Genomic DNA, 17199 nt, shown 5'->3' with positions numbered 1-17199 from the left:
CAACCTCTATTACCATAGGACTGTCCGTGGTATAGTACCATAGGACTGTCCGTGGTATAGTACCACGGTGCTATTATTTTACTTTCATAAATATCACGTGCAAAGCTATTAGGAGTAGTATTTTTTAAAGATGACCTTGGCCGTGTCTTCTATGAAAAAGAGAAACAAAAAAAACAAGCAAAAACTTTAAAATCACTTAAAATCCGCTGATTCAAACCTTAATTAATTTTGGTGAATAAATTTAAGAAAAAGTGGTGAAAGCGAGTGACGATTCATTTCTAAAAAGTAAAGAGTCACGGACCCAGAAAATACATTTTCACAGATCTAATAATCTAATGGAACTAGCATCTCAAAAATGAAAAATCCAAGGCGGTGGAAGATAGAGGAGAGAGGAGAAAGTAAGAAGCAGATGCAGTTAGGTCCTAATCGACTGACGAATCTGAAATTGGGTAAACCTTTTTTTATTTCAAACTCAATTCGACATTTGGAGTATTTTTTATTACCTAATTCATGGTTGAGAGAAGACAGAATTTTGACGACAAGTCTGAGTTCAATTAGTTAATTTTGATGGGTTGGTTCTATTATTAGTCTGCGATCGACCCTAATCAGATCATCGTTTTCGTTTTTATGTTGTAGTACTAATTTTCTGAAGGATGCCCAGAACAACAACTCTATCGCATTCATTTTACATGCATATAAAACTAACCCGATTGAGTTGTGCATTGTTGTGTGGCCTCACAAACGAGGACGGTCTCGGCTGCCTCGGTTGTGCCACGGTGGAGGAGGAAGCAGGGGAGGCGCCAACCACAGCGGCATATGACTTTCTGGGCTTCCCCTGTTCCATCTCTGCACTGCGTAATTCAAGTTCTAAGTTTTATCAAATGTGATATTACTTAGTATTAAGGCCTATATATAATACTATGGATTATGCTTTTTTGCATTAGTAATTGGATTACATCAACATTTGTAATATTACATGCACCGTGTAAACGCATGCTGCATTGCTGTTAAGTAGTAGTACTAGTATAAATACAGTATTATTCACACAAATACGCATCTATATGTATAATCTGTGATAAATTATAGGAGTACTACTCTCTTGGTATCTATTGCGAATTTTGTTATAGATTAATACTATACTGTACTACTATTAGTAAGCATATGCTTTAATTCTTTAGTTTCAAAAATACTCTGCTCATTACAAATTGCCTAATCATCATTTTGCTTTTTTCATTCCATTCAAGCTATGTGAAAATCGCCTGATCATCATTTTGATTTTTTATTTCTATTGGTTGTGAATCCAACTCTGTTTTTCCAATATTAATGATCCATAGTTTGCTTAACTATAGCTTAGCCAAAAAACAGTAGCATCATATCAATTCTGGCATTTATGTATTCATCTCTTGTATGATAATTATAAGATGCATTCATTTCATTACATGTAAAAATTTTGGTTATCCAGTGCTCTGCTTTCTAATCCACCAGGAGGTTTTGGCGGCTGTAGTAAGACCCGCAAGCTCTGGCCGGAGAAGCATGTACGATATGATCGCGCCCAATTCATGGGATGGGAAAGGAATGTCTGTCGGCAAGGGCGGACCCAGAAAAAATTGGTAGAAAAAGTTGCAAGTAGGAATTTGTTTGTTTTCCAATGCTCTGCTTTCAGGCATTTTTGGCAGCTGGACTTAAATCCGCCAGCACTGGCCGGAGAAGCATGTACGACATGATCGCGCACAATTCATGGGATAGGAAAGGAATGTCTGTCGGCAGGATTGGACGCAGAAAATTGGTAGTAAGAGTTGCAAGTAGGAATTTGTTTCTACATTGCTATTGGCTTGTTAAGGGCTTAACATGTTTTTTTTTAAAAATTTTAGAAATTTAGAAATAGAAAATACTCTCTCCGTCCCACAAAGTATGTCGCATTTTTCCAATTTCATATGTCCCACAAAGTTTGTCCTATTTGGAATCTTCACATTGAATATACCTCTCAATCCCCTCTCCTCAACGTAAGATCTTTATTTCATTACACATCTCCATTTAATATAAAATCAAATAATTTCTTAAAATTTGTATCGGATCAAACTAGGACAATTTTGTGAGATAAAGTGAGTAATTAAAAAAGCCATGTGTGTCCGCCCATGTCTGTCGGTTATCGTGATAGAAATGATGCCTACATATTTCACTTGACCTTGTTGTATTTTTTTTTTCTATCATGATTGAATGATGCCACATATTTCACCTGACCCTATTGTATATTTTTTTTATCTCACCACAAAGAGATCTTCCGTATACACAGAAATACACTACTAGAATTGAATTCAAGATTCGTACACTATATTTGATTAACTAAATTAAACTATATACACAAAAACAATTCAATATAATTAAAATTCAATTCAGATTCATCACAATCTGATATTACTTACTTCGCAAGTCTCGCCAAGGTAAATAATAGTTGTCACAATTAAAAAAAAAGGAAAAAAAAAGGAGAGATTTCCGTAACATCATTATTAGAATTGAATTCATAATCATTTGCGTTCACATTTGATTGTTACTTGTGTTCGCATTAGTAATTAATCTCTGTCACAGCAAAAGAAAAACAAAATATTGTTCGAAATATTAGAATTCAGAATTCATCCGATTGTTATATCATTCTCCGAGTGATAATGTATGTACAAATAAAGAAGCCCATAATTAAGTGAGAATGATATTCCGAGATTACAATATGGGCTTGGGCTTAGGGTGATGACCACCAAAACCATGATCAGGCAGAAGCCGCGGTGGCATGCTGTACAACTTGTACAGCCCGGGACCGGACCCTCCCGAGTTCCCCTACGGCTGGCTAGCATTCATGAACCCCCGCAACAACGACCTCTTGCGAATCAACGTGCTGATTGTGTAAATTGCACTTTGTAAAAAGAGAGAGAGATAGGCGTAATTGGTTGATATTACTGAGATTGCCCACGGTTCATGAACCGGCGGTTTCGGTTCGAAACCGCCGGTTCCGGTTCGAAACCGCCGGTTCCGGTTTTGGGAAATATGGAACCGGAACCGAACCGTGAGGCTGTTTCACGGTTTCGGTTTCGGTTTCGGTTCGGAACCGCCGGTTTTTGGACGGTTCGTAGCGGTTTAGGTTCGGTTTCGCGGTTTCACGGTTTTTTCCGTTAATTTTTTTTGCCATATAGTTTGAAATTATAAAATAAATTGGAACAAGGAAATGGATAGTTTAAATTGAGTTGTTAACACTAAAATGAGGTGAGTGTAAGTCAGGATAGAGAGGAGTATTTAATATAGATAAAAATAGAGAGAAATGAGATCCAATTTGAATTTGAAACCAACATTTAAGAATAAATAAATAAATAAATAAATAAAAATAAAAGAAATGGTGTTTTATGCAATCAATTTTGAATAGTGCAGCCATCGCCCACCGTCAACCAATCAATTTTGAAGACTCAACTAATCAATTTTGAAGACTACAACATTAACCAATGTTAATTTATTATACTTTATTTAAAGTAATCAATTCTTCTAAGTTTATTTTAAAATGTTGGATAAATATTTATTACTACCTCCGTCCCCTAAAATTTGCTACACTTTGACCGACACGGATTTTAAGAAATGTAATGGAAAGTGAGTTGAAAAAGTTGGTGGGATGTGGGTCCTACTTTTAAAGTATTAGTTTTATAATAAAATGTGAGTATGAATGAGTTAGTGGAATATGGGGTCCACTACCAAAAATGGTAAAAGTGAAGTGTATCAAATTTTCAGGGACAGAGGTAGTAATAATTATCCATACTCCATAGATTCCATATGTAAAAAAATGTGTTAATTAATAAAATCGGAAATAGTATTATAAAGTTATTACCATAAACCATACAACATAGACTCCATCTTGTAATTTAGTTATTTTTATTTTATTATCTTTTATCTTATGTTTTTACCATCCAATTTTACCAAATAGTATTATAAAGTTATTTTTGCTAGTACAAAATTTTGTCCCACATTATTGTTTCTACGGATATTACCAAATCTAAAAATGAAAGTTATTTATATAAGAGTATAAAACTCATAAACCGGATCATTCAGCAATGTTTTATTTAATGAAGTATAGTTTTAATATAAGGATTAACTATGTTTAAATTTATCATTGCGTTGGCGGTTCGGAACCGTGAAACCGCCGGTTCGGAGCAGTCCGGAACCGGCGGTTCGGTCACGGTTTCGGTTCGAAAAATTTGGAACCTGAACCGAACCACGGTTCTAAAATTCACGGTTTCAGTTCGGCATATTTTTCGCAGTTTCGGTTCGGAAACCGTAACCGCCGGTTACGGTTTCAGTTTTAACCGTCGGTTCGGTAAACCTTGGGCAGCTCTAGATGTACTTATTAGTCATCTAAGTAGATTTTTCCAACATATATGTGGTCGATGAACCACTGTAACAGTTTTGCAGATAGAAGAAAAATTAAATTAGCTCCTAGCCAATTCAACCAAGTAGTTACCCAAGGTGATTTTTACAACATACACTACTATATACGGAGTATTTTGATAGTTAGTTGCTAATTACGACTAAATTAAGATCATATGAGATTAAATATTTAATGGTCTATAATTTGTCATGTATAATTTTGTTTTTTATTTTTTAATATTTTCTTCATCCCAAAAAAATAAGAACATTAGGGACGGCACAGGAATTAATGCAGAATTGGTAAAAATAAGATAAATGAGGAGAATGATAGATAATACTCCTCATTATTTATTATGAAACGAACTAAAAAATGAAAGTTTCCTTATTTTTTTGGGACGGAAGGAGTATTAAAAAATAAAAATAACTACCAAATTTAGCGTTTTGGATCGCAAAATATAGTTTATTAAAGATATCAACACAATGTCTTGAGTATGTCAACACAATATAATATTGACACGTATTATCTTGGCATATTATGATAGCTATGTTGATAGTAAACTGATTGTCGAAAAATACAAAAATTCATGAATTATTTTTTTCAAATTTTGATATCGGGACATATGCAATTGAAATCTCATTAGAAACTTTATAAACTTACTTTTAATTTGACATAAGTTGTATGAAAAAATAATTTAAAATTTGTGATAGTAATATGAATTTAAAGTATAAGTTAAAGTATAATTAGGGTTATCAATTATAACTAATTATAACTAATTTGTTATCAATTACCTTAATACCTAATTGACATTTTTTTTCACTGTATTGATACTCGATGTTGAATGATTTTGGACCCAAATTTGAAGATATAATGTCTATCATTTAGTTGTAGCAACTTAAGGATAAATTAGCATTATAACGCACCCCGTTTATTATGTACCATAAGATTTACGAATAAATTGAGAATTCATAATTATATTAAAACAATTGTATATTTATATTTTTTTAGCGTGGAGTGTATATATAGAGAGATAATTATACTAGATATACAAAATGTTTCACCATTATTTTAAATTAGTACAAAAGATATTGCGTGGAAAAATTAGGATCTCTTAAGTTTTAGTACTAGATATGGTGTGATTGAGACAAGGATTTGAGTCATTTTTTTTTTTTTTTAAAACTTTATTTCATTTCTTACTTTACACTCTCTTCATCTCTCTTACTTTAACCTTTAACAAATCAATTTTTTAAATCTCGTACTAAAAAAAAGCCCCAACTACCTTGGGACGGAAGGAGTATTTGATTTTCTTTTTCACCCACATGAAAGTTATTAGTACAATTTTATATTTTCATTTTTCCCTCTATACCTAATTTTTGCAAGTGATGACATATACTATATATGTTTGCCATTAAATGTTCGTTTTTCCTTTTTCTTCTTAGCCAATAAATGCTCCATGTCATTTTTATATTTTTGGCAAGTGGATCTTACATTTCAATAACTCATTTCACTCACATTTTATTATAAAACCAATATATAAAAATAGAATCCGCATTCTACTGACTTTTCGACTACTTTCTTGTTACAAAGCCAAATAATTTTTTAAAATCCGAGCCGATAAAAATGGGACATCTATTAGCAGACGGAGGAAGTATTTATTTGTAGATTTCAAAATCATTTTTGAATGGTAAAAAATATTGAAAAAAAATATAATCAAATCTCATTACCAAACATTCCCTTGATTTGGCTAAGATGGATGAGATTTGTAGACCCTTAGTAGTTAGTTCTTGATTTGGCTAAGATGGATGAGAATTGTAGACCCTTAGTAGTTAGTTCAAATGCTGCTTTCTAGCTTGAGTACCTAGTTTCTTATCATTTTTTTGTCGTTATACGATGAAAAATAAGAAAAAATCTGACTTAATGTACTAGTTGAAAACACAAATCAAACTTTTTATATGATATATGTGAATTTAATATTTTTTATACTAATTTAAAACATGGGCAAAAATATTTTGCATGTATGGGGTAATTTAATTTAGTTTTATTAGACATTTATTTAAAATTAGAAAAACAGAAAATTAAAATGACACTCCAGCATAATACCACGATTTAATAAATATAAACACTCTTGGGTGTTTTTAGTTACTGTCGCATTGTAATTACTACGTATATAGCAACAAATATGATCCCAAATATGCATTTGCATTTTCCACAATAAAAAACATGCCTTCACACAATGGCCGTGATTATTATAGAATCTGAATATATATATTTTGGCAATGATGTCTTCCAAGTCTAAGAATTTAGTTTAGATAACAGGGTAATTTTATCAATGCAAAAATAGCATAGATGTGAAAAAAGAGCATGATAAAGAAAGCAAAATCACAAATACTACAAGAAAAGAGTTTGTTTTGATGCAAGAAGGGGCGCTTGGATAAGTTAACAAGACAGATGATAACGTACAACGACCACCGACCGGTCCCAAAGGAAAGTCTAGGCTTGGAGCATGTAAGACCAAACTCATGATTTCCCACAACCATCAACAACAAAATATCACAGTGATACCAACAACAAATGAAACAATTCAAGCAAACATAATTTCTCTGATATTATAAGCTGATTTCTTCTATCCATATGACATTACTTGGATAAAAGCATAGAACAAGCAGCAGCATATTCTCATTCTTCAGCAGCACTTGCAGCACTTAAGTCAACATTAAGATCCAGAACCTGAAAAAAAAAAAAAGAGTAAATGGTCATTTTTAGACAATAAAGCACATCTAATTCGTTATCTACATAAGATTTAAGTCCTAATAAAGAAAGGCATGGGTTGGGAGATTCAATTCTTACCTTTCCTGTAATCAGGGTATACATATTCAGCACATCATCGACGGTAGACTCAAAATGAGTGGTAGGATCATAACTCTGTCATGCAAGGTTATGTGAGTACATAGAAAGGAACCGATAACTTAAGTACTGATTTTTTCAAAAAAAAATTATCTAGAAACTTACTGTTGATATGAAGCAATTGTCTAGAGAAGGCTCGTTGACTGGTTCAAATCGGTCATAAGTCTCAAAGAATATCTCATCCACAGGTCCTAGAAGATCAGTACCAGGTTTGAGTTCACTCTGGGGGTTATCAGTTTCTGCTTCAGTCGAGACAAAAGCAATGTACTTCCCTTTTGGGGCAACATTGTGAGAATAGGAGCAGCAGAAAAGATACCTAGAAAACCAAAAATAATCGGCTGTTAAACAACATCACGGTTCTTATGCCAGGATAATGCTGGCTGGGAAAAACTCACTTGATAACAGCTCACATGAAAGATTAATCATACTATTAAAAAATCAGTTGGTTATTGTGTCTAAATCATAGTACTGTTTATGGACCAGTTACACGACAAATAAAGGATACATCTTTATCTTCTGTATCTCTCATACCATCAATCATGACAGTAGAAATGATATACAGGTTGCAACATCAGGGTAATGACTCACATGTCTGATTTGCGACCCAACTGCTTCTGGGGTAGAATAACTTGTGATGAATTGGAATCATCGGTGTTTGGAATAGGGTGGCTCATGATAGCAATAGCTCTAGCAACTTTGCCAACCTTCCTAACCTATAACAGCAAACATGTTATTTCTAATCAAGTGACCAAAGAAGAGACAAGTAAAACAAGCTTAGTTCCCAAATGATGAGTGCCTGGGAAAACTTCAGTGTAGCAATTAATCGGCACACATGTCATACACTCTGCTTGTTGAAGTATGATACCACTTCCAAAAAGATTTTAAATATCAAATAGGTATACACATTAAATTATGTGTTCAAAAAGGTTATAAACAAAACATTGGGTGTCAAAAATATAAAAAATTACCTTGTTTGGTAGGTAGGAAGGATCACATACAACTTTTTTGCACTTAGCTGTTTCCCCTTCGGATGTAACACCACACACCTTGCCTTCCTCATCAAACTCAACCTGGAATTAAAAAATATTAATAATATCAATGCACACAAAACACATTTTTTACAGCCAAAAACAGAAGCATGGCCAACTTCACTTTAAAATAGAAAAAATCCTAAGGAAAAGTGGAAGTTCACAGCACATACAGCAAGTTCCAACATAGGAACATAACTTGAAATATAACTAAGGGGAAAGACTGTTAATGTGGGTTACTTTCTAACTGACGAAGGTCAATGTTTATGGTTTACGTATGCAAATGCAATAACTATACGATTCCTGTTCAGTTCAGGAGTACAGTATTCAGTATGTCTTCTCAGTCTGAAGAGCAAAAAAATATCCAATTATACAAATTATTCAACCTATTTGAGCCTAGTTTTCTGGGGAAAAAAGGTCAATATAGTTCAGGCTTTCATCCAAAGTTTCCGTTCAAGAAAGTAGTCTTTTGGAAAAGGTGTGAATAATTACCTTGCACTCGGGCTTGTTTAACATGTAGGTTCCACCATATACAGCACTTAGACGAGCAAATGCCTGTTCATAAGTAAAAGAAATGAAACTTAAATACCAACCAGTGTATATATATTTAGATTATAGACTTGGAAGAGAGGGATTTTGAAATGCATAGTGAGTATGAAGATGGAAATAAAAACAAAACCAAAATACGAATTTGGGACCAGACGGGGAGGTTTAAAATAGACCTGGGGAAGCTCTCCAAGGCCGTACAGAGGATAGATGTATGGTGACCCTCCAGCAAAACGTGCAAGAGACTCTGCATAAAGCTATCATTCAAAAGGAAATATTAGTGACAAGTCATGTATTGCTTCTTTCAAAAACACAAACAAAAAAAGAACCGAACACTTGCTTCCGGAATACAAGAATCACCTTCATTCTTTTTACAGTGTCCAATGCCGGTTCATTTAAGTAATTGTCATCTCTATGGAGCGCTAGTGCATGACCAATGAAATCAACGGTGTTGTCATCAAGGCCATACTTTCTGCATGGATTTTGATAAATTAGACGGTTAAATACTTGCAAGTAAATGAAATGCACCGTATGATGCAAGCAATATATCCAATGAGAGCTTGCATTTATCAAATTTATGGTTCTAGACGATATATCAATTTATAAAAATGTTTTTTGTGCAAGTTGTTAAAAAGGACAGAATGCTAGTGAGTCCGTGACAACAGTGAAAAAGAATATTAGGACAGTCCTGATAAACCTTGAGAACAAAATCTTAACTCATTAAATAACATAGAAACAACAAGTGAGAATTCTGAAGTATAAGGCCTTCTGACAGATAAAGCAAAAGTTCTAGAGGGCATACGCAATGAGTTCTTTAGTGGTAACTCTTGTCAAGTCCATGCCTTCGTGTGTTTTAGGATCGTTTTCTTTGTAATCTTGGACATAAATGAAAAATTTCCTTGCACGCCTCTTTTCAAAGATGCCCATGAGAGGAGATTTCAGGGCCTCCATATCAGTTGCAGGCACCTTATGAATCTATTGCATTAAAGTTACCAAATAATTCAATCAGTATTACTGCATAATGTATCCACATGAATCTGGAACACAAAAAAAATGTAAACAGAAACAAATGCAAACATATCTGAAGGGGCGAATAAACTCAAAGCAGCATGTTACCTTTCCTTTGTTGTACACAAAGCTTCCATCAACAGCTTTGAAGGACAAATACTTAGTTACGTCGGTGTGGATAAGGGCGCGAACAAGAGTACCGTTTGCCATAATATACTGAAGTAAATGAAGGCAGCAGCATTAGAAAAACAAGCAGCACTAACAGATTCAAAGGACATACAACTGTGTATGCAATACAAAGATACAAACCTTAGGGATCATATCAACATTATAATCTCTGCTAGAACCCAAGTGAGCTGGAGGCTTGTCACTTCCCCTAAACCTCTTCCAAAGCTGAGTAGTCAAGAAAATTGAAAAAAGTAAGATTATGGATAGGGGAGCTGGAATCTATTTCAAAGTGGTGGAGAAGAGCACCTGAATGAGATTAAGTGAAGTTGACTCCCCACCATAGTAGTCATTGCGGTCCATGTGCAGAACCTATTAGCAAAGACCACGAGACACCAAGCTCATTACACGATTGAAATACAATTATTATACGTAAAAGACTGGTTTGAGCTACATTTCATAACATATACAGAAACATATGCACAGAAAAATGAAAGCTCACTGATTAACATTAGCAACATACAGGGCATGGGAAATTAACTTATCATGTAAACATTACGCTGAAAGTTTTCAATTCAAATTAAACGACATCATATACACCCTTGATTTGCAAGGAATTCGAGTAAAATAGAATCGCAGATCATTTTTTAAAAAATCGTCAAATTTACAGCTCGTAATATCGGGAAGACTCAACATCACTAGATCAAACACCAAATCCAATCTGCGAGCTAATACATCAATATGATCCAATTCAGTAGAACAAAAGCGTTCAACCCAAAATTCAAAAGTAAAATAGCAAATCGCTTAAGATTAAGCATTTTCAGTAATCAAATGAAGCAGGATATTGAAAATTAACGCAAGCGGAAACCTTAAGGCCATCGACGGAGAGAAGACCGCTGAGGATGCATTCCTTGAGACCGGTTCCAAGCACTATCACATCGTACTCTTCATCCATCTTGATTTCCGAGTCAGAAACTTAGACAATCTGAACAGGAACTGAAAATTGACCAATTCGGGCACACAGATCAACAGGATCAATGATTTGGGGCAAATAACTAGGGTTTTCTCCTATAGTCCGATGAGCTGAGATTTCTTCAATGTCAATCCGAATAAATATATGCTGTGTTGATCGAAGGCAGTGATGTTCTTTTTATTATGCACTTTGCATCCTCCAACTACCTCCAATTCTAAATCACGCCCCTCAAAACTTATAAATTGCATTTTACCCATCAAAGTAATAGAATCAAGCCAACCAAACAATTCTTTAAATTACTATTTTATTTTTTTCAATAGTAGGAGTAGTACTCTATTATTTCTTCGTTTACTTCACTAAACATCATTTTCATGAATTCTTTGCCCAAAAGAATAGTGAAGCGAAGAGAGTAGTAATTAATTATAGTAATTCTTTTTATCAAATCATTTAAAAAGAGAAATGGCCAACAAATACACATGCTCAAGCACACATACGTGCGTGGGTGCCATGTGCTTCATGCACTACGACGATGTACTCAATACCTACACACATGGCAACGGATGCTCTAACTACCTTACCACCAAAACTTTACAAAATTAGCACTTTAGCTTAACGATTTATTCGACATAAGTAATCTTGGGTGTGTTTTTGTACATTAACATCTCTTTCCACATTTATTATAGCAAACGAATAACATAGCAACAGATATGACCTCGAAGGTGGATTAGCATTTTCCTAGAACAAGCATCCTTCATCATGGTACTGTGATTTATAGAATCTGAACCATATGCTTTGAAATTAGATTACAGGATAGTTTTATCGATGCAAAATAGCATAGATGTGAAAATACTAGGGAATGATAAAAAAAAATAATCACAAATACTAGAAGAAAAGAGTTTGTTGTGATGTAAGAAGAGGGGCTTGGATAAGTTAATAAGACAGACTGATAACATACAACGACCTGAATATATAACCACGAGACTCAGACCAGTCGCAAAGAGAGGTCGGAGGCTCGAGACCCATACACGTGATACCATCAACAAATGTCACTGTGATACCAACATTTGAAACAATTCAAGCAGACATCATTTCTTCGATTTTATAGGACAAGCTCTTCTATCCATGTGACATTACTAGGATAAAAGCATAGAACAAGCAGTAGCATTCTCATTCTTCAGCAGCACTTGCAGCACTTAAGTCAACATTAAGATCCAGAACCTGAAAAAAAGAGAGTAAATGGTCACGTTTAGACGTCTGATTCGTTATTCACATTAAACAGAACACCATGACAATGGTACAGATTAAGTCCTGCCTTAAAAAGAAAGGCATAGGTTGTGAGATTCAATTCTTACCTTTCCTGTAATCAAGGTGTACATGTTCAGCACATCATCGACGGTGGACTCAAAGTGAGTGGTAGCATCATAACTCTGTCATGCACGGTTATGTAAGTACATAGAAATGAACCTAACTTATCAAGGAGTACTTATTTTCAAATAAATTTATCAACAAACTTACTGTTGATATGAAGCAATTGTCTAGAGAAGGCTCGTTCACTGGTTCAAATCGGTCATAAGTATCAAAGAATATCTCATCCACAGGTCCTAGAAGATCAATACCAGGTTTGAGTTCACTCTGGGGGTTATCAGTTTCTGCTTCAGTCGAGACAAAAGCAATGTACTTCCCTTTCGGGGCAACATTGTGAGAATAGGAGCAGCAGAACAGATACCTAGAAAACCAAAAATCATCGGCTGTTAAACAACATCATGGTTCTTATGGCAGGATAATGTTGACTTGGAACAACTCACTTGAGAACATGTAGAGATGAAAACAGCTCACGTGAAAGATAAAATAACACTTATGAAATCAGTTGGTTACTGTATCCAAATCATAATGTTTATGCACTAATGTTTTCTGCTAAGGGCCTATACCCTTTTGGCTTCTGTCTAGGGGTGCCAATGAGGCCACGAAGACAAATTTTACAACACTGAAGCATCCAAAGTTCAATTTACCATAATTTACATGCAATAAAAGTAACAATTACATCTTTAATTTTTGCATCTCTTATGCCATCTATCATGACAGTGGAAATGATTTACAGGTTGCAACATTAGTGTTGCAAAGTTCAATTTAACCATAATTTACCGGTTGCAATGTCAGGGTAATGACTTACATGTCTGATCTGCGACCCAACTGCTTTTGGGGTAGAATAACTTGTGCTGAATTGGAATCATTGGTGTTTGGAATTGGGTGGCTCATGATAGCAATAGCTCTAGCTACTTTGCCAACCTTCCTAACCTATAACAGCAAACATGTTATTGTCAATGAAGAATCCATTCGAAGAAGAAATGAGTAAAACAAAGAGCTTAGTTCCCACATAATGAGTGCCAGCGAAAACTTCAGGTTCAGCAACTAATCAGCACTAATGTCATACACTCTACTTGTTGAAGTATGATACCACTTCTCAAAAGATTTTATACATCTTTGTCATACACTCTAATCAGCACTAATGTCATACACTCAACTAATCAGCACTAAATAAAGTGATCTAAAACGTTGTAACAAAAAATGGGTGTCAAAAATAAAAGGAAATTACCTTGTTTGAAAGGTAGGAGGGATCACATACAACTTTTTTGCACTTAGCTGTTTCCCCTTCTGATGTAACACCACACACCTTGCCTTCCTCATCAAACTCGACCTGGAATTTTTAAAACTAAAAATAATGCAAGTGCAGACAAAATGCATTTTTGACAGCCAAAAACAGAAGACCAACTTCACTTTAAAATCAAAAAACACCTTAGCAAAAGTGGAAGTACACAGAATATCTAAGCGAAAAGATTGACAAGCCTTATTGTCGGTTAAAGGTCAAGGTTTATGGTTTACTCGAGCAGTAACAATATATGAATTATATTGAGCCTCAATCTTCAGTTTAGGAGTACAATATTCAATATGTGCTCCATCTAAAGTGCAAAAAAATCCAATCAAACCAATTATTCAACCTATTTTGATCCTAGTCTTCTGGAAAAAAAAGGTCAAGTTATTTCAGCCAGAGTTTCAGTTCAAGAAAGTAGTACATATTTGTTCAACACAAACTATTTTTGTCAATATGCTGACAACATCTTCCCATTAGGTGAGGAATAAAAATGGCAAGGATCTTGGACAGTAACCCAAGGATGAGGAATGAAAAATGTGTGAATAATTACCTTGCACTCAGGTTTGTTCAGCATGTAGGTTCCACCATATACAGCACTTAGACGAGCAAATGCCTGGTCATAAGTAACAGCAATGAAACTTAAATAACAAGGTGTATATATATTTAGGGTAAGGACTTGGAAGATAGGAATTTTGAAATGCATAGTGAGTAAGAAGATTGAAATAAAACAAAAGCAAAATATGAATTCAGGAGCAGACAGGAAGGTTTGAGATAGACCTGGGGAAGCTCTCCAAGGCCGTATAAAGGATAGATATATGGTGACCCTCCAGCAAAACGTGCTAGAGACTCTGCATAAAGCTATAGTTCAAAAGGAAATATTAGTGACAAGTCTTGTATTACTGTCTTCCAAACAAACAAACAACAAAGAACCAAACACTTGTTTCAGGAAGACAAGAATCACCTTCATTCTTTTAACGGTGTCCAATGCTGGTTCATTCAAGTAATTGTCATCTCTATGGAGAGCTAGTGCATGACCAATAAAGTCAACAGTGTTGTCATCAAGGCCATACTTTCTGCATGGATTTTGATAAACAAGATGTTAAGATGCTTGCAAGTAAATTCAAAGCACCGCATGACGCAAGCAATTTCCAATGAGAGTTTGCATTTATAAAATTTATGGTTCCAGTCAATATATCAAACTATACGAAGGTTTTTCATGCAAGTTGCTCAAAAAGGACAGAATGCTCTTCTTTTCCTAAAAATCATGGCAATATACAGCCCGTGACATCAGTGAAAATAAATATTAACACAGTTCTTGAAACCTTGAGAACAAAATCTTAACTCATTAAATAAAGACATAAAAACAGCAAATGATGATTCTGAAGTATAAGGCCTTCTAACTGATAAAGCAAAGGTTCTAGAGGGCATACGCAATGAGTTCTTTAGTGGTAATTCTTGTCAAATCCATGCCTTCGTGTGTTTTAGGATCATTTTCTTTGTAATCTTGGACATAAATGAAAAATTTCCTTGCACGCCTCTTTTCAAAGATGCCCATGAGCGGAGATTTCAGAGCCTCCATATCAGTTGCAGGCACCTTGTGAATCTAGTGCATTAAAATTTACCAAATAATTCAATCAGTATTATTGTTATTGTATAAATAATAATGTATCTGCAGGAATCTAGAACACAAATGTGGATAGAAACAAACGCAAACATATCTGAAAGACTAAATGCAGTATGTTACCTTCCCTTTGTTGTACACAAAGCTTCCATCAACAGCTTTGAAGTACAAATACTTAGTTACATCAGTGTGAATAAGGACGCGAACAAGAGCACCGTTTGCCATAATATACTGAAGTAAATGAAGGCAGCAGCATTAGAAAAACAAGCAGCACTAACAGATTCAAAGTACATACAACAGTGTATGCAATGTACAAAGTTACAAACCTTAGGGATCATATCGACATTATAATCTCTGCTAGCACCCAAGTGAGCTGGAGGCTTGTCACTTCCCCTAAACCTCTTCCAAAGCTGAGTGGTCAACAAGATTGAAAAAGTAAGATTGTGGGCCAGGGAGCTAGAATCTATTTCAAAGTGGAGAAGAAGAGCACCTGAATAAGATTAAGTGAAGTCGACTCCCCACCATAGTAGTCATTGCGATCCATGTGCAGAACCTATTAGCAAAGATCACGAGACATGAAGCTCATTACACGATTGAAATGCAACTGTTGTAAGGTCAAAAAGAATGGTTTGAACTAGGAGGGTCTTTGAGAAAGAGGAAGACTCACTAATTAACATTAACACAGTACAGGCATAAGAAATTAACTTATCATATAGCATTAAACTGAAAGTTTGCAATTCAAATTCAAAGAAATCATATACACCCTTGATTTGCAAGGAATTCAAGTGAAATAGAATCACAGACCACTTTTAAAAAAATCGTAAAATTTACAGCTCGTAATAACGGGAAGAGTACTCAACACCACTAGATCAAACACCTAATCCATTCTGCAAGCTCAAACAACTATATGATCCAATTCAGTCGCCAAAAATGATATCCTATCAACCCAAAATTAAAAAATAAAATAGCAAATCGCAAAAGATTAAGCATTTCAATAATCAAATGGAGCAAGATATTGAAAATTAACGTAAACGGAAACCTTAAGGCCATCGACGGAGAGAAGACCGCTGAGGATGCATTCCTTGAGACCGGTTCCGAGCACTATCACATCGTACTCTTCATCCATCTTGATTTCCGAGTCTGAAATTTAAACAATCTGAACAGAGACTGAAAATTGACCAATTCGGGCACACAGATCAACAGGATCAATGATTTGGGGCAAAATGACTAGGGTTTTCTCCGAGATTCCGGTGAGTTGAGATTTTCTACAATTTTAAATTTTTAATCCGAATACAGTAGATATGGAAGAAGCTGCACAGCAGCAGGTTTGCGAATTTTTTTTTAAATGGATTATCTTTAGTCAAATTTAATTTACTCTTTATATCTAACTAAATTGATCAGTCATCACTCATCACTCATCAGTCTACATACTACTTAACCAGCGAAAATAATCCTGGAATGTTTATATTTTCATATCCTGGAAAGTTATGAATATTATATATGTATATATTTATTTTTTTATGCAAGATATTTTATTATCTATTTATGGTCAAATTGAATAAAGTAAAATAAAAAATTAATCATTGATGGGCTGCTCGAATTCGATCGGAACCTAAAGCGAACCCAGTCCGGAATTATTGAATGCATGTTCTTTATAATACTACTAGTATGTCGCACTTATTACAAATGTTTGATTGTTGTATAAGGTGCAAATAACAAAACGGATTAATCCAACGATGTATATAAGATGTGTAACTAGCACTTAGAGCATGCACCAAGCACAACGTTGTGACGAGCAGTGCATACGTCGCCTCTGCAAAGATGCGTGAGGAAGTATGGGATGGGTAATCCAATATCGTGGTCAGCCGCATTTCTAATCTAATTCTCTCTACTTTTTCGACTCATCCA

The 17199-nt window shown here is 34.8% G+C and overlaps 2 protein-coding genes and 1 long non-coding RNA gene across 3 annotated transcripts; 1 reads left to right on the top strand and 2 right to left on the bottom strand.

The window, feature by feature from the left end:
- Nucleotides 1–131: 131 nt before the first annotated feature.
- LOC125223771 (uncharacterized) lies at nt 132–2002 on the top strand. The gene is made up of 2 exons (XR_007176773.2): nt 132–449; nt 1486–2002. It is a non-coding gene; the product is annotated as an uncharacterized LOC125223771 (long non-coding RNA).
- A 4780-nt stretch (nt 2003–6782) lies between these two features.
- Nucleotides 6783–11167, bottom strand: LOC125220643 (guanosine nucleotide diphosphate dissociation inhibitor 2). Its single transcript, XM_048122797.2, has 13 exons — nt 10916–11167; nt 10357–10419; nt 10192–10275; nt 9991–10098; nt 9677–9849; nt 9235–9346; nt 9051–9131; nt 8821–8883; nt 8269–8370; nt 7889–8013; nt 7406–7616; nt 7244–7318; nt 6783–7123 (listed from the first exon to the last, which is right to left on the bottom strand). The coding sequence occupies exons 1-13, from the start codon at nt 11000–11002 to the stop codon at nt 7073–7075; spliced, it is 1335 nt and encodes a 444-aa protein (XP_047978754.2). The 5' UTR covers nt 11003–11167; the 3' UTR covers nt 6783–7072.
- Nucleotides 11168–11903: 736 nt separating this feature from the next.
- LOC125218990 (guanosine nucleotide diphosphate dissociation inhibitor 1) lies at nt 11904–16661 on the bottom strand. The gene is made up of 13 exons (XM_048120827.2): nt 16331–16661; nt 15782–15844; nt 15618–15701; nt 15415–15522; nt 15101–15273; nt 14632–14743; nt 14448–14528; nt 14221–14283; nt 13614–13715; nt 13191–13315; nt 12536–12746; nt 12373–12447; nt 11904–12238 (listed from the first exon to the last, which is right to left on the bottom strand). Exons 1-13 carry the CDS (start codon nt 16415–16417, stop codon nt 12188–12190), a joined length of 1335 nt encoding a protein of 444 aa, XP_047976784.1. The 5' UTR covers nt 16418–16661; the 3' UTR covers nt 11904–12187.
- Between the last annotated feature and the right edge of the window lie 538 nt (nt 16662–17199).

This window comes from Salvia hispanica, chromosome 1, assembly GCF_029641045.1.
Source record: "Salvia hispanica isolate PSC_SH4W2 chromosome 1, Shi_PSC_v1, whole genome shotgun sequence".
Taxonomy (NCBI): domain Eukaryota; kingdom Viridiplantae; phylum Streptophyta; class Magnoliopsida; order Lamiales; family Lamiaceae; genus Salvia; species Salvia hispanica.
Note: the sequence above shows the minus strand (reverse complement) of the source record. Positions and strands in the feature narration are given on the sequence as shown.

What these genes read in the sequence shown, in the direction of transcription:
- LOC125220643 (XM_048122797.2), bottom strand. Translation starts at nt 11,002, where the DNA reads ATGGATGAAGAGTACGATGTGATAGTGCTTGGAACCGGTCTCAAGGAA. An exon ending in ATGTTGATATGATCCCTAAG is followed by an intron (nt 10,099 to 10,191) that starts GTTTGTATCTTT and finishes CATTTACTTCAG; the next exon opens with TATATTATGGCAAACGGTAC. An exon ending in TAAACAAGCCCGAGTGCAAG is followed by an intron (nt 8,371 to 8,820) that starts GTAATTATTCAC and finishes TTTTAATTCCAG; the next exon opens with GTTGAGTTTGATGAGGAAGG.
- LOC125218990 (XM_048120827.2), bottom strand. Translation starts at nt 16,417, where the DNA reads ATGGATGAAGAGTACGATGTGATAGTGCTCGGAACCGGTCTCAAGGAA. An exon ending in TTGTGTACAACAAAGGGAAG is followed by an intron (nt 15,274 to 15,414) that starts GTAACATACTGC and finishes TTAATGCACTAG; the next exon opens with ATTCACAAGGTGCCTGCAAC. An exon ending in ACACCGTTAAAAGAATGAAG is followed by an intron (nt 14,529 to 14,631) that starts GTGATTCTTGTC and finishes TTTGAACTATAG; the next exon opens with CTTTATGCAGAGTCTCTAGC.